This window comes from Vitis vinifera, chromosome 19, assembly GCF_030704535.1.
Source record: "Vitis vinifera cultivar Pinot Noir 40024 chromosome 19, ASM3070453v1".
Taxonomy (NCBI): domain Eukaryota; kingdom Viridiplantae; phylum Streptophyta; class Magnoliopsida; order Vitales; family Vitaceae; genus Vitis; species Vitis vinifera.
The window spans coordinates 2,358,535-2,385,371 of NC_081823.1; the positions used below are offsets into that span (position 1 = coordinate 2,358,535).

General features: G+C 35.1%; 1 protein-coding gene across 2 annotated transcripts; it reads left to right on the forward strand.

Annotated features, from left to right (window-relative positions):
- The first annotated feature begins 332 nt into the window (after positions 1-332).
- On the forward strand, positions 333-26,049 carry LOC100260719 (uncharacterized). 2 transcript variants are annotated; one of them, XM_010645873.3, is made up of 17 exons: positions 333-499; positions 582-645; positions 2,768-2,876; positions 5,594-5,656; positions 7,508-7,611; positions 8,120-8,186; positions 8,287-8,358; positions 10,534-10,695; positions 15,280-15,353; positions 15,455-15,552; positions 17,838-17,945; positions 19,743-19,840; positions 23,231-23,368; positions 23,748-23,795; positions 24,407-24,521; positions 25,327-25,427; positions 25,726-26,049. In XM_010645873.3, exons 1-17 carry the CDS (start codon positions 430-432, stop codon positions 25,810-25,812), a joined length of 1,578 nt encoding a protein of 525 aa, XP_010644175.1. In that variant the 5' UTR covers positions 333-429; the 3' UTR covers positions 25,813-26,049. The 2 variants fall into 2 exon arrangements, with proteins under 2 accessions (XP_010644175.1, XP_010644176.1); XM_010645874.3 differs by lacking the exon at positions 5,594-5,656.
- Positions 26,050-26,837: the final 788 nt, after the last annotated feature.

Consider the following 26,837-nt stretch of genomic DNA (forward strand, 5'->3'; position numbering starts at 1 on the left):
ATGTATAATATTTAAATATGAATATATTGAAAATAAAAAGATATTTAATTTTAGCTAATTTTTAAAAATATTAATATATTTTCTCATTTTTCTCCCATTAAAATATTTAAAAAAACATTATCCTTATATTTGATGAATTGAAATTATATTTACAATTTTTAAAAACATATAAGTTATATTTCAAAAGCAATTATATTGTTGATATTTAATTTAAAAAAAATAAAATCTCAAACCGACCCACGACCGGATCTTTTCATAGTAGCTCCATTAGTACGGGTCGAATCGGGCCCCACCGGAATGACCTGGTCCATTTCCAAGATGCAGCTCACAATTTCCTTCTCACCAAAACAAAGCTAAAGAGTGACACCTGCACAAGCGTCCCTCTTCTAGTCGGTCTGAGGAAACTTCGACAGCAAGCAAAGGAAAACAATGGAGGAGTACACCTTGGATGATCCCACCCTGCTTCTCCAAGCTGCCTCCGATTTCGGTCACCATCCCGGTATCGCAGCATTCTTCATTTTCCTTTCACTTTTTTTTTTTTAATAATAATTTTAAATTAATTTTTAATATTTATTTATCAGGAGTTCACAGTGACGCTTCAGCGAAGGCCTTCCTGCACAGATTCCCTCTTCCAGTCATCATCAAGTAAGCGCCGTGTTTGCTTGCTCAGAAACCTCGGGGAAATTGATAGAATTTTTTAATTTTCTATATTTCATTCTCAACACAGCAGTTTGTTTACTCTTTTGATGTTCAGTTTTCTGAATATTTTTGAAATTCCATCCAGATTTTCTGAATTCATTCAACGATCAGATTGCTGAAGAATTAGAATGTTTCATGTTTTGTTCAGTTGGTTGAGGTTTGAACAAATTTTGAAAAATGTTTATTACTGACTTGGTTGAATTTATAAATTTTGGTTAAACTCGGAGAAGTGCTGGATTTCTTGTATTGTCTGTCGCTTTCTGAAGCCAATGTTAATGGATTTCTTAGTAAGTGTGAATTTGGATTTTAAAAATGCATCTAGGTATTCTATTGATCGGATTATAGTAATGATTTAAGTTACAAGGCATTTAGAAACATGCTTTGAGGGTTTGGTATGGACATTATATATGAAGAACCATAGATGAAATGGGTGGGCTGCAGAAAATTTTTTTTATTCATATTCCAGTTGCATATGAATTAGATACATGTCAAAAGAGATGCTGTAGTTATTTGGGGTTACTTCAAGCTGTGTCTGGGTTTAATGTAGTGTTTGCATATGAGCAAACTTTACTTCAATAAATTTTTTAGATTGTTTCTGTAAATCAGTGGAATCTCATTGTCTACAATGTGACTGAGGCAGGTATTTTGATCATTTTGACATTTCCATGTAAAATAGCTCATATGTAATCACTCTTAGATGCTTTCAATCTATAAGTCTCTGTTTTGTTGGGGTGGGAATGAAAACTTATGCTTCCAACACTAAAATTTACCAGGACATGATTTACTATTTATTTTATGCATAGGAAATTAAGGTTCAGTGTACTATTAAAAAAGTGTAGGAAGGTCCTTTCTGTGGAGCGATGCATTTCCTTGAATTTGAATTACAAGAAAGTAGAGTTTTCCATAGGTCCTTTGTACGGAGCAATGTGTTGCGTGGATCTAAATAACAAGAAAGTAGAGTTTTCCTTGGACAGTGCATGGGTAATCCGGTCTAGTTATATGTTAGAAACTTCAACTCCCATGAGAAACACGGTATTTTTACTTTCCTTGAACTTTTTTCTAATCAAATGGAGCCTAAGTGGCTTTTCATTTCTTTCTTTTTCTTTTCCTATTTGTCTATTTTATTATGCTGATCCAAGTACCCATCCCCATATATCCTTTTCTTCTGTGTTCCAGTATCTTAAAATTTGAGGGTGTAAAGGATCCAACTCCTGCACCTGAATCTGAGCAACATAATTTTCTTCCTTTTTTATAAAAAATAATTTTCAGCATTCCCCTTTCCCTGGTTCTTTGTAAAATCCAAATAGAACCTAAAGAAAAACTAAAAGCATTCTAGTTCCAAGAACATATTAGGGAACAGGGAAAGTAAGTAGGGATGATGATTTGACACTCCATTGAGTGTATTTTTGTATTATTTGTGTATTCCCTTACTCAAGACATGTATGTCCTGTTATTATTTGAATAACTCATTTATTTATTTTTTTGTGTTCAAACGTTTTGTTCTTTACTAGAGTTTAAATCCTTTAGTGTAACTCAAATTTTTTCTTTTGTAATAAGAAAATATACTGTTATGTCTCTCTTATAATTTTGTATGTTTCATTACTGCATTTTTGATAGGTTCCATTAAAGTTAAGAACTCAACACTTTTGTTAATGCAGTTAATGAGTTATTGCATTGCAGATTTTCTATCTTGGTCCTGATACTAGATTTCTTTGAGAATGTTTTGAGTAAATTTATTACCCTTTCAGAGAAGTAACCTACTTCATTTCTGAAGTGAGGTTGTAAATATTTAACTGTTAATACTGCATTTTTCCTTTTTATTTATCTGATTATGTTTTGATTTTATTTTTATTATATTTATTTTTTAATTTTAATTTTATTTTAAATTTTTAGTTCCCTATGTTAAATTTCACCTTTTTCCCCTTTTGTTTGTGTGACACAATTAAATTGTGTTGCTTTTTTATTTTAGTTCTCTATGTTAGATTTCATTTTGACATTGTTTTTGGAACTTGAAGCATCTTCACCTAGAGTAGGATGTGGTTCTGATTTTACTTCTCTTCCTTTCTAGTGTTTTACAAACCAAAGCAGATGTGCCTGGTGTGGAAAGTACTCTAGTTGCTTGTCTTGAGAGGATATTTTGCACAAAACATGGAGCCTCTCTCATTCCACAATATATGGTATGTAAACTTTCATAGTTAAGATGATCGTGTTCCTTTTTGTAACGTGATACACTTTTTCAACAACACTGAATGTTGTGTTACAATAGAGAGTGAGAGTATTGGCATTGACTAACCTTTAACATCTTTCAATTGTCAAATACTGGTTGTCACAGAAATTATCTAGTTTTCTACATGCTTCTTCTATAGTTGATTCCATATGAGTTTATATTTGCTACTATTCATTATAGACAGTTTTTTGCAATATGATGACTGTAAACCTAGTCCTTTAGATGATCTATTTATTTGGAACACATAACACCAACAACTCTGTCATTCAAATACATGATGTTTCATGGTGCATTTTTGTATAGTTATTATCTGTGAATCCCATCACTTCTTTTGATGTAAAGTATTTTGTAGCAAAGGGCTAAAGGGGAAACCCATGCACACAGGAAGTATATGCATATCATGCTCATAGAAATACAAGATAAAAGGTTGACAGAAACAGAAGTAAGGACAAAAATATTTGAACCCTTGTTCAATCCAAACTACTGATGTACCATCCTTGGTCCAAACATGCAAAGATCCTGATGCAGTCTTGAAGAGATTTTTTTTTTCAATGACTTGGTCCCCTCAAAGGTTCTGATATTTTGCTTCTTGCTTAGGCACCAATATAGTTTCTCAATCTCCTATTTCTTTTGATGCAGCTCCCATGCCAACTTATAAGTGACTCTTTCATTTTGCTCACAACACCCAGTTTCTCCCAGTTTCTCCAAAGCAGAGCTAAAACGTGTGGCCACCACTCCTGCATAACTGGGCAACAAATCAGAAGATGGTTTGCTGCTTTCTCTCTCATTTTGCACATGCCAAACCAATTGAGCATGCTCCTTCCTCTAAAACTTGTGATGGTCAATAGTCAAAATTTATTCCCTAAATGTTGTCATATGAAGGCCACTCTTGTGAGGACAGAAGATCTCCAAATCCCAAATGCTAGTCAATAACATATTGAAGAAAGACTTTATCGATAACTTTCCTTCATCAGAGCCCCATCTCAAACCATCCCCTCCAACCCATTAGCTTGCACATCATGGCTAACTTCTATAAAAGCCCACAAATCCTTAATAACTTATCTTGAAACTCCCTCATAAACCTCCAGTTCTAATGTGTATTACCCTCTAGCTGTCTGCAATAGTTATCTACCGAAGCTGCTCTATCTGTTAAAGTAGCTAAGAGATCCAAGAATCTTGTTTTGAAGAAGCAATACCATACCTGCCAGAATTTCACTCTTAGTCCAAAGAACAATTAATGAACTATGAGAACTCCTCCCACATAATCCTAATACTCTACCATAGACCTTTCCCAAGATTACCCCTTATCAGGATTGAACACCAATTCCTTCTCTCTATCCTATATTTACTCCAACCATCCTCCTCCACAAGCTATTCCATTTTGATACAATCCATAATGACAATTTTCCTAGAAGAGATATGTTCAACTTCTTCAGCTTCCCATCATTATGCAGATGGATAAGCACAATACCTCCCAATCAAGCCAATGAAGTTTTTTCTTCCTTTGTAACTCACACCAAAGAAAGTTGGCTGGATCTGTTCCACGCAAGGAAAGTGAAAGCAGGAATATAGTAGACTGGAAAACTTGGAAAGTGCATTAAATTAATGTACTCTACCTTTTTATAAATGTATATGTGGGGAAGAAAGATCTTTTCCTTTGGGGGTGGGGGGGCCAGATGCGGGTTGGTTTGGGTTTGTGGGGTTGGGACTCAGGTTGTTAGGGATGCTGAATTTCTGATAACGAATGTACAAACTCTTTTGTATTACATGAAATGACAACATGAGCAGGTAATAACCTGCAGCATACATACTATTTAGCATGTTGCTTTGTGAATTTAAGCTGCAAATCAATACTTATCACAAAAAGTGTACTCTTGATCTGGACCATATTCTGAAAGAGTGAGTGGCCCTCCCTTTGTTGTTTTAGTTTTCATGATTATATGTCCTTGCTTATAATTGAAGGACATCATGTCTTTGACCATGTATAAGAGGCAATGCTTGATAAAATTGAAAACTTATACTGGAATTTTTTAGAGCTGAATTTGTTGCATTGAAAACTCAAAACTGCTGAACCATAATTTGTCATTAGACTAAAATAAGGGAAAAATCCTAAACTTTATTTTAGTGGTTTAGAATCAGAAATATGGAGTGCATTCAGTGTATTCCACAATATTTTAGTGGACTTCAGAGTTCAGCTGATCATTTCAGCTCTGTTTGAGTGATTACTGTAACATGTTATATAGTGCACTTTTAATGCAAAAAATTTCAGCGTTAAGTAGTAAAATATGTCAGACAGCAGCTCATTGGTATTGGATCATAGTTGACTCTTTTAAGAATTTAAACCCCTTTTTTTTCCCCAGCAATTACAATATGAATTTCAAATCAGAAGCTGTTTGCTTCTTCACAAAATGAAGCAGTGCGTGCATGGGCATATGCTTTTGTGTGCATGAGTGAGTGGGTAGGTGTTAGCACACACATGTAATGTTTTCTCATGGATCTGGATTGTTAAGCTGTTTGACTTCCCTCATGCTTTGATTTTATATAGCCATATCAAGATATTTATAAACAGAAATTGTTTGATTCATCATGAACTGATGCAGTGTGTACTGAAATATCTTGAAACTAGATAATTAAGCAGTATAATTGCCCATATGTTTTATTCTTCAGCCTTTTGTACAAGTTGGTCTCAGGGCAGATTCTCAAGTGGTCAGATGTTTAGCTTGTAAAACAGTATGTACTTATAACTTACATATTTCATTTCTTTCTTTAAACTTTCTGAAATTCGTGCTTTTTCTTTTTTGTACTCATGGAGTTTGTGTCAAATAATTTGCTCTTTGTATTTGATGGAGTAGTGTATGTTTTTGTTTAATGCTTAAAATTAAAAAACATATGATTTCATTGGTTTTCTGCTTGATTCCCAATGAAATGAAGTCTGATTTTGTTTATTGTTTATTGTCTTCTATCTTCATTTCTGCCTTCTCATTGTATCGCCAGTCTGCTTCTTTGGCTGTTCATGCTGTGCTGGTATTGAATTTCCCATCTAAATGCTATAATTGTAATGAGGAACAGTGCTTAAATTTCGGAATAATGATGTTCAGAGTCACTTAATCGGAAGGATGGCTCTACAGTTTATGAATGAAAATAGCTGGAAGAATGTATGGTTTAAAGAAATTCAGTTGTCGTGGTTCTAAAAAATAGGTTGATGGAATTCCAGACGGCAACCAACTTAGGCTTTGTGATGCTTTGGTAAAGGAGGAAGAAGGCTACTTTTTTCTTTTTTTCATTTTTTAAAAAGCAAACAGAGTGCATATTGATAAGTGCCGATCAGAAAAAGGTGGTGCAGCCCTCTAAAAGGCTATCATGGAACAACAACAATAACAATAATAATAATGGGACCTATGTGATCAATAAAATAAAACAAAGAGGAAACATCAACACCCAAACAATCTATGATTTTGCTCTTGCCAAATAGTCCAAAACAAACATAGAGGGATCATTCTCTAAACTTCATTTATTTTCTTCCCCAGAAAACTCTAATGCTACCCCAATAAAGTCTCTCAAACTAACCTTGGCAGCACTCAAGTGACTGCAAAAATCGCAAAAGCTAGCTGCTATAAACTTCCTGCTATGCCACAATGAAGGAGGAAAGTTGGAGTTCACAATAGAAAAATAAAGAAAAAAGTTGCGACATGTGTAGAAGTGTCCATACCAAGGCAGAAAATTGGTTAGAAAATAAGAAGAAAAATGAGCAATCATGCCTTAACATATAAACTAAGGCTTTCAAATATTTTGTTAAGCATTCACATCATTGCCATTGGAATGCTATTGCACAAATTTTCTTTGATTTTTTCTCTTTTTAGTAGTTATTCCAGTGGGTGATGGCAAAAAAATTCTTTTTGGCGGAGATATTTGGTGGGACATTAGCCTCTTTGTTTTCAATTTCTGAATCTTTTCAGGGTTGCAAGAACTAGAGGGTCTCCTATCTCATCTATATTAGACTTTTCCTCTTCTATGTAGGTTTGGAATTTCAATTTTTGTCATGATTTCTTAGACAAGAAAATCAATGTGTTTGCACATTCTGTTTGGAGAGTGCTTTCTATAGGTTTTGTGAGGTTAAATTTGATAGGTGCTCATTGAGGGAATCCAAGACAGATAGGGATTGGAGGAGTGCTTATAAATCGTGGTGGGGGGCTTTATGCAAACATACATGCACACAAGTGACAAAAGTATCACTAGAAAATATCCAGAAAAATTGATAACTAATACGAAGGAACTGTCAATTTCTTTACAAAAATAATTAGATAACGAATTATTTCCTGAAATTTGAGCTAGAAAGCAATTATTGTTTTACTTTATGCAATTTAATCTATCTATTGGATCTCACTTCCATATAAGCCAAAACTTGAAACACTGATGAACATTGATAACTTGATTATTGACAGACTTACTGCATTTGCCATCATTTTTAAACTCAGTTGGTACTCATACAGTAACAAATGTAATCTTTTTCTATTACTTGATAATGGATGCAAATAAATGTTACTGACTAATTCATTCTAATGCCATAAATACGGAGTGCAGGTTTCTTGCCTACTTGAAAACTTTGGTGAGAATACTGTTCCTGCTGCACAGCTGATTGTTGAACATGATATATATCCACTTTTGCTTGATTGCCTCATTAATGGGTAAGTGTTGAAATTATTAGTCTGCAGTTTCTACATTTGTCCTTTCTGCTATTGTATGTATATATATGCTTGATATGATGTTCTTTCATTTGCATCTTTGCTTAATGAGGGAAATTATGAAATCTATGGAGTCAGCCAGATAGATGGCTTTCACCATAGTAGGAAATAATTAAGTAGATTCCAGCTACATCATGCTAGATCAGAGCACTCATTCTGGTCTTGAGACACTCCTTATGTGGTGAATGCTCATTGCATAATTTTATTGCCAAGTCTGGGAGGTTGATTCGTCTATTTTTTGGGGTATAGGATCAATGATTCCTCAAAAACTAGACATTTCATTTTGTTCTTGCTGGTTGCTTGTAAGAAACACACGCTTAGAAGTTAAGATTACGACTAAGAGCACTTTTGAAGTCATGTTTTTATGTATCTTTTCATTTTTTTTAATAAAAATTTTGAGGGCTGTTTCCTGTTTATATTCTTGATTGCATTTCTTCTTTGTGTTCTCTAGCAATGAACAAGTTGCAACTGCATCAATGGATGCAATTAAGAGTTTGGCTGGTTCTTTTGAAGGCATGGTAAGGAATTGGGTGGTGGAATCCTCTCACTGTAGTAAACATAAATTAGCTTAGTCTACTGAAATCATGGCCACCATTTTTTTGTGCAAAATTTATGTAGGAAATCATCTTTCCAGCTAATGACAACGAAGCTACGCATCTCAGAAATTTGGCTGCCCGATGTTCATCACTGGTATGGCTGTTGATACCATGCAATTTGATTAATAGGTTTTTGGCAGTGCAAAGTATCCATATTGTTTTCTCCTGCGCATTGTTGCAGTAATGTTGTTAGGTTGTATTTTTTGCATAACAATATTGTGGCTATTTTTCACTTTCTTTGCCATGTAAAATTGCACGTGGAGGAACAAATTTCCAGTAACCTTGTTAGACAGGTTTTATCAACCATTGAATAGATAAGAATTTTGCTTAATGGAGTTGGGCTTAGTTGAGAACATAAGATGTTTTAAGTTATGGTCAATGTAATGTTGAGTAATCATTAGAAAGGAGGGATAGGATAGCCTCTAAGCCATGCCCAGAAGTGGCTGTTGTAGCAAAAATGAGTATTTGTAGCATGTATTATTGTCTTTGATATTATTTATAATATTATTGTCCAAAAACTATGGGCCTAGTCTCAGAAACTTATGCCAATAAGGTGTTGTGAATGTAATATACTAAAACTAGAGGTCACTTCATAATATAATGAAGCAATCCATGCCCTGAAGTTTCAGGTTTTTGAGAAACTTGTAGCTGTGGGGCCCAAAAATCGTGTAGGAAGGCATGATTTTTCAGAGGCCTGATACAGTCGCTGGAAGGTGCAAGCTTGGCTGCTTGAGAGCCAAAGGTTGGTTGGTGAGGATGCTGAAAGCCTAAGGGACTTGTTAGAGTCCGAAAGCCCAAGGGCTTGAGATAGATAATGCAAGGGATCCAGGAGATTTGTTGGAGATTACATGCTTGTAGCATGGGCTGCGTGATAATACAGGACCTGATACAGTCTGGGGAAGCCCACTGGTCTGTTGACATGAATTGCATGGCAAGGCACATTTTCACTAAGCCATGCTTTTCCTGTGGGTTTAAATAGAGAGTTGATTTAGAGGGATAAGCTGCGCATTGATAAACTATGTTTTCTTGGGATGAAAACTATTTCCTAACTGAAAGTTGGTTTGGAGGGATATACTGCAGAAGATTTATGAAATAAGCTTCTCCCTGATTGGTTGCTTCATTTGAAGACAGAAACTTGTACAGAAATGTCAAGCAAGAAAGCACCAGCAAATCAGGCATGGACACATAGATCCAGGACTACCTTCTCCATTGTGTAAAGACAAGGGCTTTATAGGAGATGTTCTTGACTCTTTTTGGGGCATCTTGGGTGCTCCCTTCTTCAGTTAGTGTGACACTTTTGGGTTGGAATGGTTCCTTTGTGGGTAAAAAGTGTAAGAAAGTTTAGAGTGTAGGCCTCTTATGCATTTTTTGGACGGTTTGGAAGGTAAGGAATAGAATTGCTTTTGAAGACGATGTGCTTTCCATCCAAAGGCTAAAAGGATCTTTTGTTTGCTTTCTTTGGTCGGAAACTAAGATGTTTATAACGGATGGTCCTTTGACGCTAATTGGTTTTCATTGATTGGTTGGGCTCTCATTGAGGGTGGGGGGATGTTTTTTTACCTCCATTTTGGCAGCTATTTTTTGTTTGAGCTGTGTGGGGGTGGGTGTGTTTATCTTGTATATCATGGGTCACTATTTTGGTGCCTCTTTTTAATATTTATACTCTTCTTTACTAATAATAAAAAAATAAAAAAATCCAGGATTACAAGCTGTTCTATTCTTCTTTTAATTTCATATTTTAACATATTTTAGCAAAAGAAGAGAAACAGAATAATTTTCTATTTTATGTTTTTCCAGATGTGATGTGGCAAGCCAATTTTGGCATCAACTAAATAATATTACTTCATATATTTTCTTCCTTTATTTCTTTTATGCTTTATTCAAATTGGAGATATAACGAAATATGTAAAACGGGGAATATCCTCAGAATAAAACAATAAACTCCATTTTTAAAATAATGAAGGATGTTTGATGGTGGAGACATTGTGTCAAGTTTATTTGTCAGAAATCTAAGTTATCATCTTGTTTAATTTGTATTCTTTTGGCTTCGACATCCTTTACTTGGTAGTCTTGGTTGCTTCAATGAGAAGTTCTTTCCCCCAAACAATGCCATCATGGAGGATGGTCCTGCTTAAAATCCAATGCATCCAAGTGTTAGTCTCAATTTCTTATTAATGAGCTGTATATGCATGGTCATGTTTACCATACATGAACTGAGATTAGGTGTTATCTATTTGTGCTCTTGCCTTACCTTATGCAAATGTTACAGGGACGAGTTCGGGTTTTAGCTTTGGTGGTGAAGCTATTCTCTGTCTCCAGCTCTGTAGCGTCACTAATTCACAACTCTGATCTACTTAACTTACTGGAGGCAGAAGTCTGCAACACAGATGATACCCTTGTAACTTTAAGTGTTTTGGAGCTATTATATGAGGTAGGACAACCTACCAATATTTCATATGATTCTGTGATCTCTCTCCCTTTCTCATCTAATTATCACATATTTTACATTTATTGATTCCTGTGTATAGTATTGTTGACTAAAAAAAATCATTTATCTTAATTCTGAATTTCGTTGGCATATATATAATTTTGTATTAATATAAGCGCCTAACAAAAGAAGTAGGCACAATCCATGTGCACATGAAATATATAGATAGTGCATGAACCAACAAGAAAGAACCAAAACCACAACACTGACCAGGTAGCCTATCCCTATATATATATTTTGTTTGAGAGGAAGAAATAGAATAAATGTATTGATATAAGTGCCCAACAAAAGTAGGCACAATCCATGTGCACATGAAATAAATAGATAGTGTGTGAACCAACAAGAAAGAACCAAAACCACAACACTGACCAGGTAGCCTATCCCTATGCCATCAACAAGATCTAACAAAGACAAAGCAGGCAGACAAGATCTCCTATACGTGCAAAGGAACAATGTCTTTAGAAACACATCTTTCACCACCAAACAAGACCACTGCACACCAGAAATTGTTGGGGGGCCAATTATGCTCACCTGAAGTGATCGAGAACAGCCCAAACCTCATTGCACTTGGCTCCAACAAAGGCACCTCACCAAATAAGCAAAACATCTCTGACTGATTGAGGAATAACCCATGATAACCAAACAAAGAAAATACCATTAATCATAAACCAGATGGCCATTTGTAGTAAATGAGAATGTAATCAGCAGCTTCTAGATCTTCCTTGCAGAGGTAGTACCAATGCAAAGAACTTCATCCTCTTCTCATTAGTTGGTCAATAGTCAAAATCTTCTCCCGTGTTGCTTCTCATGCAAAAAAACCAACCTTGGAAGGCTCCTTAGAGTTTCAAATATTGTAATTCACTTGAAACTAGGGAATAATCAAAGGATCTTAGTTGGAGGATGTTGATGCCTTTTTTGGGAGGTTGCATGACTACTCCATTGTTTTGGGTACTAATGATGTCATGGTTTGGTTGGGGACTAAGAATGGAGATTTTTTGGTTCAGTCCTTCTATTTCTCTCAAGCAAGTAGGAGAGCAGAGCCTTTCCCTGCACAGTACAGAGTGGAACTCTTGGGTCCTTGTAAGAGCTAGCTTTTTTGCTTTGGGGGCAACTTGGGCTAAGATATTGACTTGGGACGAGCTCAGAAGAAGGGGATGGAGGATGCCAAACAGATGCTATGTGTGCAAAGCTGAAGAGGAAATGGGAGATCATATTCTTTTGCACTGTCCGAAAGTGAGCATATTGTGGCAGCTGGTTTTTGCTCTATTTCATGTACAGTGGGTGATGCACTCTTCTGTGAGAGAGGTGCTCTTAAGTTGGAGTGGCTTCTTGGTTAGCCAAAAAAGGAAAAAGGCTTGGAAAGTTGTTCCTCTATGCAAATTTTTAGTTCATTTGGAGGGAAAGAAATAGGAAAACTTTTGAGGATAGGGAAAGCTTAGATCAAACAATTAAAAGTTTCTTTTTGTATCTTTTTTGGGATTGGATTAGAGTGTACATGGGGGATAACATTACTTCTTTGATAGATTTTGTGAATGGATTAGGCTTCCTATAGGGTGTGGTTGTTTTTTGTGTGTATTCGCCCCTATTGGTTTGGTTTTTTTATATGTATACATCGTGTATTTTTTTTTCCTTAACACAATACCATTTTACTTATCAAAAAAAAATAAAAAAATAAAAAAAAATCAAAGGATCTTATTGAAAAGGACTCCCTCGTAGCAATTATCCATATTTGTTTGTCTTCTAGGCCTCTATGAATAGAAAAGGAGCTCAAAAACAATTGAAAGGACTACACCTAAGACAGCTCTTGATCTTGAAAATTTCTCATAAACCTAAACTTCCAACAAACAATGTTCTAATAATTTGAAGCCCAAGCCTCTTGATTTATATAAATAAAGCGACAGTGCATATATGAATAAAAGGAAACACTAATAGAGTCCCCTAAAGTACATAGGAAGTATGCAATGGTTGCCTAAAGACTCAACCGAAAGCAAATAAGGGCTACAAAAAACAACGCCCACCCTCAATAAGAACCCACCTGACCAATCAACAAAGCTTATTAAAGACAAAGGACCATCATCTATGAACATCTTAGTCCAAGACCAAAAGTTGCAAACAAAAGAGTGTTTCAACCTTTGGTTAGAGGGTTTCCAAGCTCCAAAACAGAATAAAGGGCTTTGACAAGAGACTTACCGCTCTTTAACTCTGTCAAAAATTGAATAGTCCTAGGAACCGATCCTTTAGATCCTTTAGAATCATGCCAAGACTTGACTCTATGTCCATTACTAATAGCAACCCTTGTTCTTAAGAAAAATTAAATGGCTATCCACTAGCTAGAACCATAAGTTTCTCTACCCTCTCCAATTCCCTATACTTCCCCACAATCATCTTTCTCTAGTAACTATATCACTTGAGTAAGTGCTTTAAAAGTCCATGGTGGTAGGCTATGCAAATTAAGCTTTAAGGCAATAACCTCAATATAGGGTAACCTCAAGGTGAGAGTATGCAAATTAGCTTTGAGGCTATAGCCTTAGTGTAGGGTAATCAAGACTTAAGCCTCACCTTGTTGACACTTACATCCTTACTCTATTGAGGCTTACAACCTTGAGGTTATAGCCTTGAGGCTATTGAGACTTAAGCTTCAAATATTGAAAGGATTTCAATGGGTTTAGGGCCTTTGCGGTTGTTTTGTATATATTTATTAGAGGTTTAAGCCTCCATATTCAATTGTTTTAATGAGTTATGCTTTTGTGGGTTTTTGGCATAAATTTATAAGTTTTGCTTTAAGTCAAACACTAGGGTTTGACCTTTTACAAATTAAGGGTTTGGCTATTGATTTACCCTTTAAATGGAGATGTAAAAAGGAGATTTAGAAAAAGAAATAAGGGAGTTGTTGGTCACTGTAGTGGTTGAGTTCATATATAATCATGATCTTGTTATTGATAGGTAAAGAAAAAAGATCATCATAGTTGATAGAAGAAGAAGGAGAAGAATAGATGAACATTAATACTAATTGGGAGGATAATAGTGTAAGTGGCCGAGTTCATATATAATCATGATCTTGTTATTCATAGATAAAGAAAAAAGATCATCATAGTTGATAGATAAAGAAGAAGAATAGATGAACATTAATACTTATTGGGAGTATAATAGTGTAATTAGAGGATATGATTAGATTCCTTGAAGGTTCCTACCAAAGATAGTGATAGTAGTGTTGAAGATTATTTAATGAAGCCATGAGAGAGAGTTAGATTTTAGAAAAGAGGAACCAAATTGGAAATTATTAATGACAATAATTAATTTGATTATTACGAATTGTATGGTTTTCTTATTATTTAACTTTCATGTGATCCTATTAGTATTTTTTTAATATTTTTTCTTTTCTTTATTATATATATATATTTAAGTTGAGGCTTACACATTGTTCTACCTTAAGGCTTATGCTTCGCCTCACTTCAGCTTAACTCCTCAAGACTGTATTTAGCCTTTTAAAACATTGTTTTATGCTAACCTCTAATGTCGGGCCTTGTTGAGAGGACCAAGACCCCTGATGCGGTGATGCCCAATCCCCCCATTGTCTTCATAGAACAAATGATTAACCCACTTTACAAAATGAATCTTTTTTTTTTCTTCTCCTGTAAGGCTTCCTCCCTAAGGGAAATTCTTTTATGATCTGTTCTAATTTGGTCTTCACCCTCTTTGGGATTACAATGCTGATAAGAAATAAATCGGTAGATTGGTTAGCATGCTCTTCGGCAGAACAGGTCTCCCACCTTAGTCAAATATTGTTATTTCCGGGAAGCCAACCTTCTTTTAGACCTTTCTTCAACCAATTCTGAAATTGAAGCAGATTGAAAAGGTGCACCGAAGTTCAGCCCCAAAAAATACCTAGTTAGAAGGCTATGCACTTTGCAACCCAACTATTAGCCGACCCCTCAATGTCATCCACTCTCCCTACTAGGATAAGCACACCCTTTTCCTAGTTGATTTCAGACCTGAAACTGCCTCAAAGCACAAAAGGCTCCCTCTTATAGTGATAGCTCCAATCTACTTCACAGAAAAGTAATGTGTCATCAACAAACAGAAGGTGAGAAATATCTACCCCCCAATCCCTGGACCCTCCACCTTGAACCCCTTAAATAAGGCCTCCTTTTGTTTCTGTACGAAGGAAACAACTTAGGACCAGCATTACCAAAATAAATAATGTGTTTTCCTCTCTCAGTACAAAGATGAAAGGCGTTGTGCACTTCAATAATAGTGAGATATTTAGTCCCTAATCTTTGAATCAGTTTCCATCCTATGGTAGTAACCACAAATTTTATGCAGAGACAAGTGGAAGTCATGGACTCTGTTAGTTCTTTTATTTATTATATAACATTTAAACAATATTGCTTCCTTTATAGGTGATACTTTATAATTGAATATTTTCCACTTTTAACTTTGTCATCTGTTTTACTTGTCTGTCTTTCTTAATTTATCACCTAAGTTATGCTATAATTTGTTCTTGGCCCATCCATCCAATGGATGAAGTTGGCAGAAATTCAACATGGTACAGAGTTCTTACCGAGGACCACCCTTGTTCAACTACTCAGTTCTATAATCGGGTAATTCCTATCACAAAAGGGGTGAAAATTAAGCACTCATTAAAATTTTGTCTTTAATATTTCACATGTTTTTAAATATAGTTTTCTCTATCTATTTGTAGCAACACATCCATGGAATCAATTTTAAGATCAAGAGCGATGATGATAAGTGGCAGGCTTCTTTCCAAGGAGAATATTTTCAAGTTCATTGATGAATCTTGTAAGACCTATACTCAACTTCTGAATTTCTAGATGCCATTGAAGTTTTTATTTGTTGGAGTGGCAATCTGGTTTTTATTCACCTGGAGCCCTAGACTTTCAGGAATCTGTAAACACACGACATAAACTAGTTACCTTCCATTGTTTCGGCTGAGTACTAAATATGCTGTAGCCTGGTGATTATAGATTGCAACTGCATCTGTGCAGTGGTGACAGCATGCGGCCTTTTTATGACATTGTCTGCTCCTCGATTCCATAGATTTCAATTGTTGCATGTGAAGCGCAGCCCTAATTTCATTAGTTTCATTTTTTCTGCCAAGTACTAAATATTCTGTAGCCTGGTGATTATAGATTAATTACACTATCTGTGCAGTGGTGAGTGCTTGCAGCCTTTTTATGACAATGTCTGCTCTGAGTTTCCATGGATTTCTATGGTTATGTTTGAAGTGCTGGGTTGCAGCCTTTTCACAGCATTGTCTGTTGGGCGGTGGTCCAGCATTTTCTTTATTACCTCATATCCACCCCTAGATTCTGTTAGAGGTTGGAGAGTTTGTGCGATGCCTAACACAGGGCCAAAAGTACTGAACTCACCATAATCCATGAGGAGAATCAAAGTTCTAAAGCTTGTGGAAAGAGAACCATGAACCCTACTTGAGCACTGGCTTTTCTATGGCTTTATTTCTGCCATTCTATGATGCTTTCATGCTGAACCGGAACCCTTCATTGCCCAGCTTGTTTTCATGCTAACTTTAATGATAAATCATTCACCACTATGCTCAGACCACCATGACAAACTTGAAACAATAACTCCTGTGCTGAGTGTGCTCCCTTATTAAAATAACTGGAATCCATCTCCCTTATGGCGCTATAATCAATCACCAAGCACTGGGCCACCAACTGATGCATGCACGCATGCAAGGGCAAGTGCATCCGAGCCCATTTATCATGCCAAACACCAAGTTGCATGGGCATGTTGCAAATGTTCTGTCTTAATGACATTCTGGCTATTGAGTCGCCTCAGAAATCTGATATCTGTTTTTAGCTTCCTTGATGCTTCTAATTTCTGCCATATGTGCTGTTTCTGTTCCAAATGGCTTAGAATAAGTGCTGATGTGCCTATTGTGGCCTCACACAGTGTCACTAATAAGCTTGCACAAGCAATGAAAGGATTTTGAGAATGGTGTAGAATATTTCTAGAAGACATGATGAAAATACTCTGTTGTCCATGAAAATCAAACAGGCACACCTATAAACATGTTAGAAACAGAGGCCAAACTGAAATTGCATTATATTGTCTTTGATCCCAAAAATGAGGGGAATATTTGAAGATTATGCTATTAGCCCATGCCTACTACTTGATGTGGTTTTGGGTCTAACCAGTTCAATTGATACCAAGCTACTACTTGATGGACCATGGCTTCATAGGTTAAAATTTTTGCATGGTGTGAAGTTTTTCAGTTTTTATAAGATGCCTGTTGGTTGTTCATATTACAAATTCAGCTGTTACTCTGGACAATTTCGGTGCCTGAGCTTTTGGAACTCGTTGCATGAAGTCTTGGTTGAAGCCTCCATGATAGGATGCTACTTTGATCTTGAGTTGTGTTTTGTGGACAAATCTGTAGGCGATACACTATAGCCTTATTTAGCTATTTTGTATATTACGGTGTCAAATATGGATTGTTGAAGAATCTCTAGTGACTTGAATCTATAATCTTTGTTTCCTATTCTGTAAGAGACAAACACTTGACTACTAAATTGCCCAAGTACCTCAAGGAATGTAACAAATGCAAAGCTCCCAAACAAATGCTGAATATGCAGAACAACACCAATAATTTTTATAATGTTTTAAACATGATCACCATTTCTTCAATATCATCTAGACTGCTACAGTGCACTAATCTTTATATTTGACCATTTTTTTAATATCATTCAACATAATAGTGGGCTTGATGGTTCTTTTGCTGGTTCAGTCCAGATTTTATAACCTCATCCTGGACTTGCCTTAATTTCCACAAAGATGTAAGACAAGCATTTGTTAAATAAGCAAAAATGGTTGGGTTGTTAGATATAAGTGCCTGGTTAGGATCCTGCTGTTACTTATGCAGCATGAAAACGTTTTCCATTTCAAGTTGGTGTAGATGTTAGTGATTAGATGGAAAACTAGTTGCATTAAGCATTTACAATTACTAGGGGATCAGTTGTGAGATTTCTTATTTCTAAACATCAGATTGTTATTATAAATTCCAGTAGTGGTTTCTAACTGTATTCTTTGCTTCTGCATTTTAGGTGTTAAAACTGTTATTTCATTGATTGATGGAAGACTCAGGTCATTGGAAAGTCAAGATGCAGATGAATGTGAATCCGCACTTGAAACATTGGGTCAAATAGGTTCATGTAAGTATGCCACTAACTGTAGTAGACTAGGAATTATTGCCATTAGTTGAACCAATAATTTAAATACTAGTATCTTTGATGATATATATATGTGTGTGTGTGTGTGTGTGTATAGGTATGTATGTATGTATAGTTTGTTTTCCCAAATTAGCATTCCTACCTGTTTACATGTGACTGAACTTCATTCCAATAGGTGTAAGGGGAAGATGGTTTCTCAGTAAAGTACTAACCTAATTAGAGACCTATAACTTAGGTTTATTTGGTATTTAAGAACAAATACTAAGAGTATGCTCAGAGAGAAAGAAGAGAGGGGAGGGGGGCGCTTGGGTTTGAAATTCCTTACCAATCTTGACAGGAGAGTCATGTGGTTAAAGTTGTCTTGTCTTCACTGTCCTATTTGAGGAGTTTTTTTTGTTGGTCAACAGTCTCAGCCCTGAGAATATAAATATTCAATTTTAGATCTGAAATCTGTTCTAGTATTTGGCTTTCCATGGGTGGAGCATTTTGAGGAGAAATAGAATTTTTTTCAGAGGACGCTTGTAATTTGCACTTATGAGTTGCAGGAGTTAATTTATGCATAAAATTATGAAATCTGTTCTAGTTTGTAGTTTTCATAGGTATAGCATTCTGAAGAGGGATAAGACTTTTTCAGAGGGTTCTGTGATGTGCATCTGTAAAGCTGCAGGAGTTAATTTATGCATGGTGGTAAAATCATCCTGGCCCACAGACAATGTTTCTGAGTAATCCAAGTTTCACATTGCCTGAAAAGATGAAAGCCTTTGAAAGATCTTGAAAAACTCCTGTCTACATTTGTGTGTTACAATTAAATACTGCTGTTAACTAATGATTCAAACAGCTGAGACACTCATGGCAATTATTTGTTTTGTAGAATTTTGAAATTCAGAGAAGGTTGTTAAACATGTGATGTTTTGTTGGTATAAAATTGTATTGCTACACTGATGATATGAATATGGAAAATTTTATTTAGACTTCATGTTGTACATTTCTTGAAGTCCTTTATAATTTGCTATGCTTATAACAGTATGTACATGAGTCATGCACTACACTTTTTATTAGAAGAGAGAATTATAAATTGTTGGAAGTTAACATTTTTATATGATCAACCTTGGGGGTGCTCATTCTTAGTGAGCATCTTGTCCTCCTCCTACCAACCATACAGTTGAAAAGAAAGCCAAAAATATCAAAGGCTAGAAAGACGGTACACAAGTTAGAGGTTAAAAATCCCCTACAAAAGACACCCAATTGCTTGCTCCTTGCTTGGCTGAAACATCCACTTCATGATTTGTTAGTCATGGAGCCTAACTAAAAGTGCAATCAACCTCACTTGCAATATCTACAATTTGGTAGAGCCATACATCATCCTTAAATGGACCTCTTTTCTTTTTGGTCACCCTTGAAATAACAATTGCAGCATTTTCTCCAAGCAAATATTGGAGAAACTCAAAGCTGTTGTCTGTTGAAGACCCTCCAAAAATAACAGATCTCTACCTCAATGGCCAAACCCTCTCCAGTGAGGGTGGAATGAGCCCTCACTCAACTCTTTCTTCTATAATCTATATTTTATTAAAAAAAGAAAGATTATGGCACCTATTCTGCATCTAAGGTTTTTAGATTAGTTTTACCTTGTTTGATTCTTACACATTACTTATGTAGTTGTTTTGATGCTTTTATCATTCTAACAGTCGTCTTCATTTCTAGCTTGTGTTCTTCCCTAAACCTTTCCTTACTATCTTTGAAAGCTCAAATTTATTTCTACATTTTTTTTCCTGTATTTAGCAATTCATGGAGCTGAATTGCTACTTTTAAGTTCACCACCTGCTGCTAGACATGTTATTGATGCTGCCTTTGATCGGCAAGGACGTGGTAGACATCTGGTAAGCACATCAGATCCTGTTGTTTTATCTTTATATTCTTATCAGGTTTTATTTTTTTTTATTTTTTTATTTTTATTTCATTTTGTTTTAGCATGTTTAAAAGTAGGCAGACAGAGAAATATTTAAAGCGTTTTTTATTTTTATTTTTATTTTTATTTTTTATAATTAGTATATCAAGGGATCTTTATTACATCAGATCCTTTAAAATACAGATAGAGTTAGAAAATTGTGGGCACCTTCCTTGGGACAAAAGATTTTAAGATAAGCAGGAAAGACAATATATGAAAGCAATTTTAGCAAGACTAGGAGTAAAGTGAAGTGATAAAGAAGATTAATGCCAAGAGATACAAAGGAAAAATTATTTTCATCATCTGGTTTTGGTCATTTATATAGGAAAGGGAGGTAGGAATGGATATTGCCATTGCTTGATTCAGTAGGCTAGGGGCCATAGGTTCCTTGGATGGTTACTTCTGGACTCTCAGGTAGGAAACTGCAGATTGGAGTCTGCATGTGGCCACTTCATACAACAATATCTAAGCCGCAGGGTTCAAAATCTCGGTTGAGACCGGTACGACTCTGCCAAGTTGTATCTGCCTCTGCCATGGCCAGTACCGGACTGATACCTAAGTTGGATATTTTGTCAGCTTGTGAACAAACTTGGTTGAATTGAAGATAAATGAACAGTCTCAGAGTGAATCCCATGGAAACTTTGATACAACTCCAAGATCATGTTGAGACTAAGCTATTTGGGTAATTGGTAATGGAAAAAAAAGGTAATATTGGAGTAGAAATGGTGGAGAAGATGAGAGGATCAAAACCCACGAAAATGAAAAATACAGAGAGTTAAAGCCCTACATCTTCATCCTTTGGGTTTAGAGGAGAAATGGGTATCTTGAGAGAGAAGCAAAATAGAGAAAGCCGAATTGAAGCCCTAGGCATGGATTCACACAGAGAATAAGAAACATGTAGAGAGTGTGAAACGTAGAATGATCGGAACCGATGAAGAGAATGAGGAAAGCCATTAGAGGATTCCTACCAAGTAGATATTCAACAATGAATTTGAATTGTAGAGAGAAGTGCAAAAGCCCTAGCTCTTACACCCAACCTTTTCTCTTTGTTGTCTCTATAAAATTCCAAACTTCTTTGTTTTCAGAAATTGGGAGGCAGCTGTTGCTATTTCTCAGCACGTGGTATATATGAGAAATTAATTTTATCTTAAATTCACACGTGTTTCATTTCCTAAAGTTAAATGCAATATAACAAAACTTTTATTAATAAAACTATCAGTTCAAAGCGATCCACTGGTCATTACTCTGTGATAGGCTCTCTTGCTAGGGTTGGTGTTGGTTTTTCAAGCTATTTGGGTTTAGAGGAGAAATGGGTATCTTGAGAGAGATAGGTATTTGACCGGTGGATGGGAGTTATGGGTATCTAACAGAGATGAGGATTTGGGTTTTAAATAATATGTATTTGTTTTTTAAGTAGATAATGAGTATTTGGTGGGGATTTGGGTTTTAAATAATTTGATGAAAATTATAATGATAAAAAATGAATATTAGACTTATATCAAATAAATAGGAAATGAATATTTATATAAAAATTAAAATTAATGAATATATTTTATAAGAAAAATTATATTTATTTTTTTAAAGATGAATCATGGTTTTATTTTTTTAATAATTGAAAATATTTAAAAAAAAATTCAAAATATTTAATTTAAACAATTTTTTATAAACAAAATTTACTTTTTATTATTTTCATCTTCAATAAGAAATATTTATTATCAAGTGATTAAATTAAAATATTTTTAGAGATTTTTAATATTATTATAAATCATCCCAAAAGTATGCTTTTATTATAATTTGAATAATTTTAATATAATAGAAGTTTATTTTATTAAATTTTTACTCTACTTATTTGTATTTAATTTTTTAATAATTTTCATAATTTTTTAAAATTATTTTGAGCTCTTAAATTATAATTTTTTGCGTATCACCCGATACCGAGACCGATGTGCCTCAGGACCTCCCAAGTCAATGACTGATACAGCGACTTTGAACTATGCTAAGCAGTTAATGGAATTGAAGAATTTGTGGGTCCCTTAAATGACCTATGCGTGAGAACTTTCTCTATTTTTTTTTTATTTATCCTTTTTCATGTTTTCATTTTGAATTCAAATTGAATATGTTCATTTCTCAAACATATTTCTTAGCTTTAGGTTCAAAGTAGCCGGTGCTGTTTATAGGTACTATTGTCTATCTATTATCTGCATAGTTTATGCTGGCTTTTATAAAATAGTGCCCTTTTTCTTTTTCTTTTTCTTTTTTTTTGCTTTATTTTTTGTTATTTATTGGGATCAAAAACAAGATAATCCATTGCATTAAACTTGTTAATTATGATAAAGGATGAGAAATCCTTCCAAAATTTACAAAACACTCATCAAAAAGAAATAGTATGCCTATAACTTGAAATCTCATGGAGGAACCAGAATAGAGTACAACCCAAGATCGTACCACACATTTCTCACATGATGGATTTTTTATTCGATCTCTTGTATTTAGGGTATCGATCATTTGTTTGGTGGTGACAGTGTCCTGGGAGTCTATCTTATAAATTTCTGGTTTGTATTTCTACATAAAATGCTTCTGGCATAGTGTCATGGAAAAAACTAATATCTGACTCTTGTAATTTACAATTTTACATTGCTAATATTGTTCCCTTAAATCATGTTCCTTATGCAACACTCCCATTAGGTTTAATAATTTATTTAGTGCAGTTGGTTCTAATTGTGTCAAATAGTGGTCCTTGAGGTGTGGTTAAAGTGGCAAAGGGCTTGGTTGGGTATCTTGGAGGTTCCAGGTTTGATACTCAACAAGGGGAAAAAAGTTACCTATGAAAAAGTAAAATAAAAAAGTGTCAGTTTTTAGGAGAATGGCCCAGCTCCCAACTGTCACATAAGAAGCTAAGTGAGAATTGATAGACAGGTGGAAACAGTAGAATATCTCTTTTCCTGCTACATGTCACTACAAAAACACAATGGCTATATAAATCACCCATAAGCAACAGTCATTATAAATCCAATGAAATCATAAGCATATAGAGCCCTCTCTTGTTCCCCTGGAGTAATGTCTTTTAATATTTTTATAAAGGGGTGGGAAAATTCTGCTCTGCTAATAACCCGTCATTTTCTATTCCCTTTTTGTCTTTTTGACTGATTCCACACTTAAATCTTGCAATTCAAGCTTACACTTGTACCCATCAAGAGGAGTGTTAAAATATAAAATTTTGAAACTGATGTTTTGTAGGTTCAGGTTCATGAAAATGAAATTAATATATATATATATGGAATACATGTATCCTGATTGATACTGCTCGCAAATTATGTTGCAGGCTGCATTGCATGCTCTTGGAAACATATCTGGAGAAACTAGATCAGAAAACAAGATAATGCTGAACAATGATGCAGAAGAAAGCCTCCAGCACCTGATCTATGAATCAGCATCCAAGAGTCCAAAGCTGACTCCATCAGTTAATAGTTTTTATTTTTCCTTTTACTGCTCATTTCTTGTTTCATTGCATTAGTTCAGTGACTCCAGTTTTCTTGTATTTTAATCAAATAATTTTTTTTTTTAAACCACTCCTCTAATTCAAATTTATGAATAAAAAATTATAGGCGACAAGTCACCAAATTTTGCTTCCTAGGGTGCTGATGGTGTTCCTGCATCTTGCACTTGAAGTATTTTATTTTTTTTTCCTATTTGGCATAAATTCAGCTAGTGTTAATATCATTTTAAGTGCTAATTCTACCGTTTTGGCTGAATATGAATGTTTATTCCTTGCTATTCTTCTCTTTTCCTTTGCCTTTTATTGTTCAGAAATTTTACCAGTATGGTGGTGATTTTGGCAGGGTCTTTTTCTATCAGTTCTTCAACAGGATGCAGAAGTTCGTCTGGCGGTGAGAATCTTACAAGAGTAACAAATTTCCAGTTTAGTTGGGATCCATTTGATTCTCAGAAAGAACAAAGGAAAGAAAAAGAAAATTGTTAAATGAAAGTGGTTTCCTTCTTAAACATTTAATGCATTTTCCTTTATATCCTTCATTCTTTCTTAGAAACAAATGGAGGTTTAGTGGAGCCAAAGATATGGAACTGTAAAAAGCCAATGTATAAAAGCGGTTTCCTCTTTCAACCAATCACAGTTAAAATGACACCCTTAAAGCCACCCTTAAAGCCACCATTTCATCAATCATGACTAGTCCTTTGGAGCTTATGCTGCTGGGTTGTGAAGCATAACTCTTGCTTCTTGAACTGTCATATTCATTTTCTATGAAATGAATTATTTGTTTGTGATATATGTATAAACATGTGTATGATATATATATATATATATATAGATGGATAATTCTATGTTCACCATATAAGTTGAAGTCAAGAAGGTTTTGGCCTAACTACCCAAGTGGCTGTACCTGCATGAGTCTATTTAATTAGGTCTAGTGTGTGCTTGGTGATTATAGTTTCCTGTCATCTTTTCTAAAAAAAATTTAATGTGCCATATGAATCTTTTCAGGGTTATAGAGTAATAACTGGCCTGGTGGCACGGCCATGGTGCCTGATGGAGATTTGCTCAAAACAAGAAATAGTAAACATAATTACTGGTGCACATTCTGAAACCACAAAAATAGGTATGCCTTCTTGTTGCTATATTCATCATCATTATCGCAGATTCGCAGCCATCATCTCATGTTACTTGTTTGGATATTATGGCATCCTTCTATGGTGAAATATTAATAAAAATATGAAGTAGACAAAATGGGTTATGGCATCTCAAATGAGTGCTGCTTGAACAACCGATCATTGTAATAGAAATGGGGCAACTATTTCTAATTAAGGAATTCATGAATTCCTTCCATATGACACCCACATTTCAGAACTAGAATACCATTGTCTAAACTAGCTAATATTTGATAATTTTGATTTTCAATGCTCCATTAAAGATGGGCTAAAGTGGCCATGTCAAATATGTTTTCTCTTTCAAATTTTATGCTACCAAGTGTTTGATGATCGGTGCACTCTGATTCATGTGTTTGAGATGGATAAAAATATTCAGTCTTCCAATAAGATATTTGTATATTGGAGCCTTGCAGCAATGTTTTCATACAGAAACTGGAATTTCTTTGTTGTGGCCCTGGGTGAACCACTGGTGTCTTCTTTTTTGGTGGTGTGGGGAAGGGGGCGCGCTGGAATGTGATGCTTTTGATTAGTTTTCAGCTCTCCCACTAAGAAGATTGGAATGTGATGCTTTTGAATTAGCTTTTAGCTTTCCCGCTTCTTTTTGGTGATGTTTGTCTTATTGTTTGCTTTCATCTGTCATTTGCATTCTGTATTAGCACAAGACAAAATGATCTCCTCCTCTGTTGTTTCATGAAGCTTTCAACTGAATTTGTTGGATTCTTTTATTCTTTTAATGGGATTGATGAAAATTTTCAGGCATGGAAGCTAAATACAATTGTTGCAAGGCAATTCATTGGGTCTTCATGTCATCAAGTAAACTTACCAGTGATCCTGCTCTCACCGGAATAGCTGAAAAGGTGTGATTAGATCCCTCAATATACAAATTCCCATGCACAGCCAACTTGTCATCATGCTAAAACTCAACCCCAGATGCATCTAGACTAGCGTCATAGCATACATGTATTATTGGACCTAATACACGCTACATTTCATCAAAATGCTTGATGCATAAGGAACTCTGCACCTTAAACTTAAAGTAATGTGTGAGCATCAATCCTCACCCATAAAATAGAAGGAAAATATAGCATTAGAACTATCTAGTTTTTGACTGATGGATTTTTTTTTTTTTTTTTTCTGTTCTTTTTCTTGTTGCAGTTGCAAGAAGCTGTTAGAAGGGGTCCTTATCTTGCAAGAAAGCTTCAGGAAGCTCAACCTGTAGTAATGACAGCTGACAGATTTTAGGTTCCTCCCAATAGCTGTAACCATATCAGTCAATCATGAGGCCTTTTTCCGCCCCTCAGGTGTGGCCTTTACCATCTAACATGTACAAATTACAGTATGTTACTGGAATTCTCTCTTAGGTTCAACATAAAACCACAGACCTTCTAATGTACTGGAAACACAGTGAGAAAGTTTCCACCTCAGTTGACATAACCATGGAATGTTTTAGCACTCTGAAGTAAACTTATTTTCACTGGATGAACCGCTCATGAAACAATGGAAGAACCTTGCAAAATTAATTTTGTGCACCCAATTTCGAGTTTTGATATCATGAACCCAAATGCTGTTTGGGTTTGTGAGATTGAAACAAAAAGAGCAAGAGAATGGAGTACACAAAGGGAGAATTTGGAAGCTGATACCCACGACTCCCAACTTCTGTTGCAAGATCCCAAACTGCATGTAAGTCTTCTGTGATTTCCCAGCTCCCAAATGGAGCTCGGGAACCTTTTGTTGGGATTCATTAGGTTCTTCCTAGAAATGTCAGGGCATGGTCTCAAGGTGGGAAAAAGAGACAGAAGCATTTCGAGAATGGCCCCCATTTGCCTATTTTAGTGCATCTAGAGAAAACATAATGCCAGAACTTTGAGAGGAGGAGCTCGAAATAATTTCCTCCTGTTTGGTTTATCATAGAAAATATGAAAGATAATTAAATATAAATTAAAATTTGATGTATTTTTAAATTATTCAATTAGTATGTAGGATAAGTTCGAAGAATCATGTAAAAATAAGTTACTAAGTTTAAATCTAGTTTTTTTTTTTCTTTATTTTCTTTTTCTCCAATTTTAAACATAGCTTATAAGATTGGACCGACTCCATCCCTAAGGGGGGCTTGTTCTCCCTATGTGGGATTTTATTGATAAGGTGGGTTTAGTGTATAGACTTGTTCTTACATTTCTTAGGGCCTTTCAAAATTTGATACGGTTCTTATCAAACTTTTAATCTAAACTATTCAAAGTATATGTGATAAAATTTGAATCATTGCATGA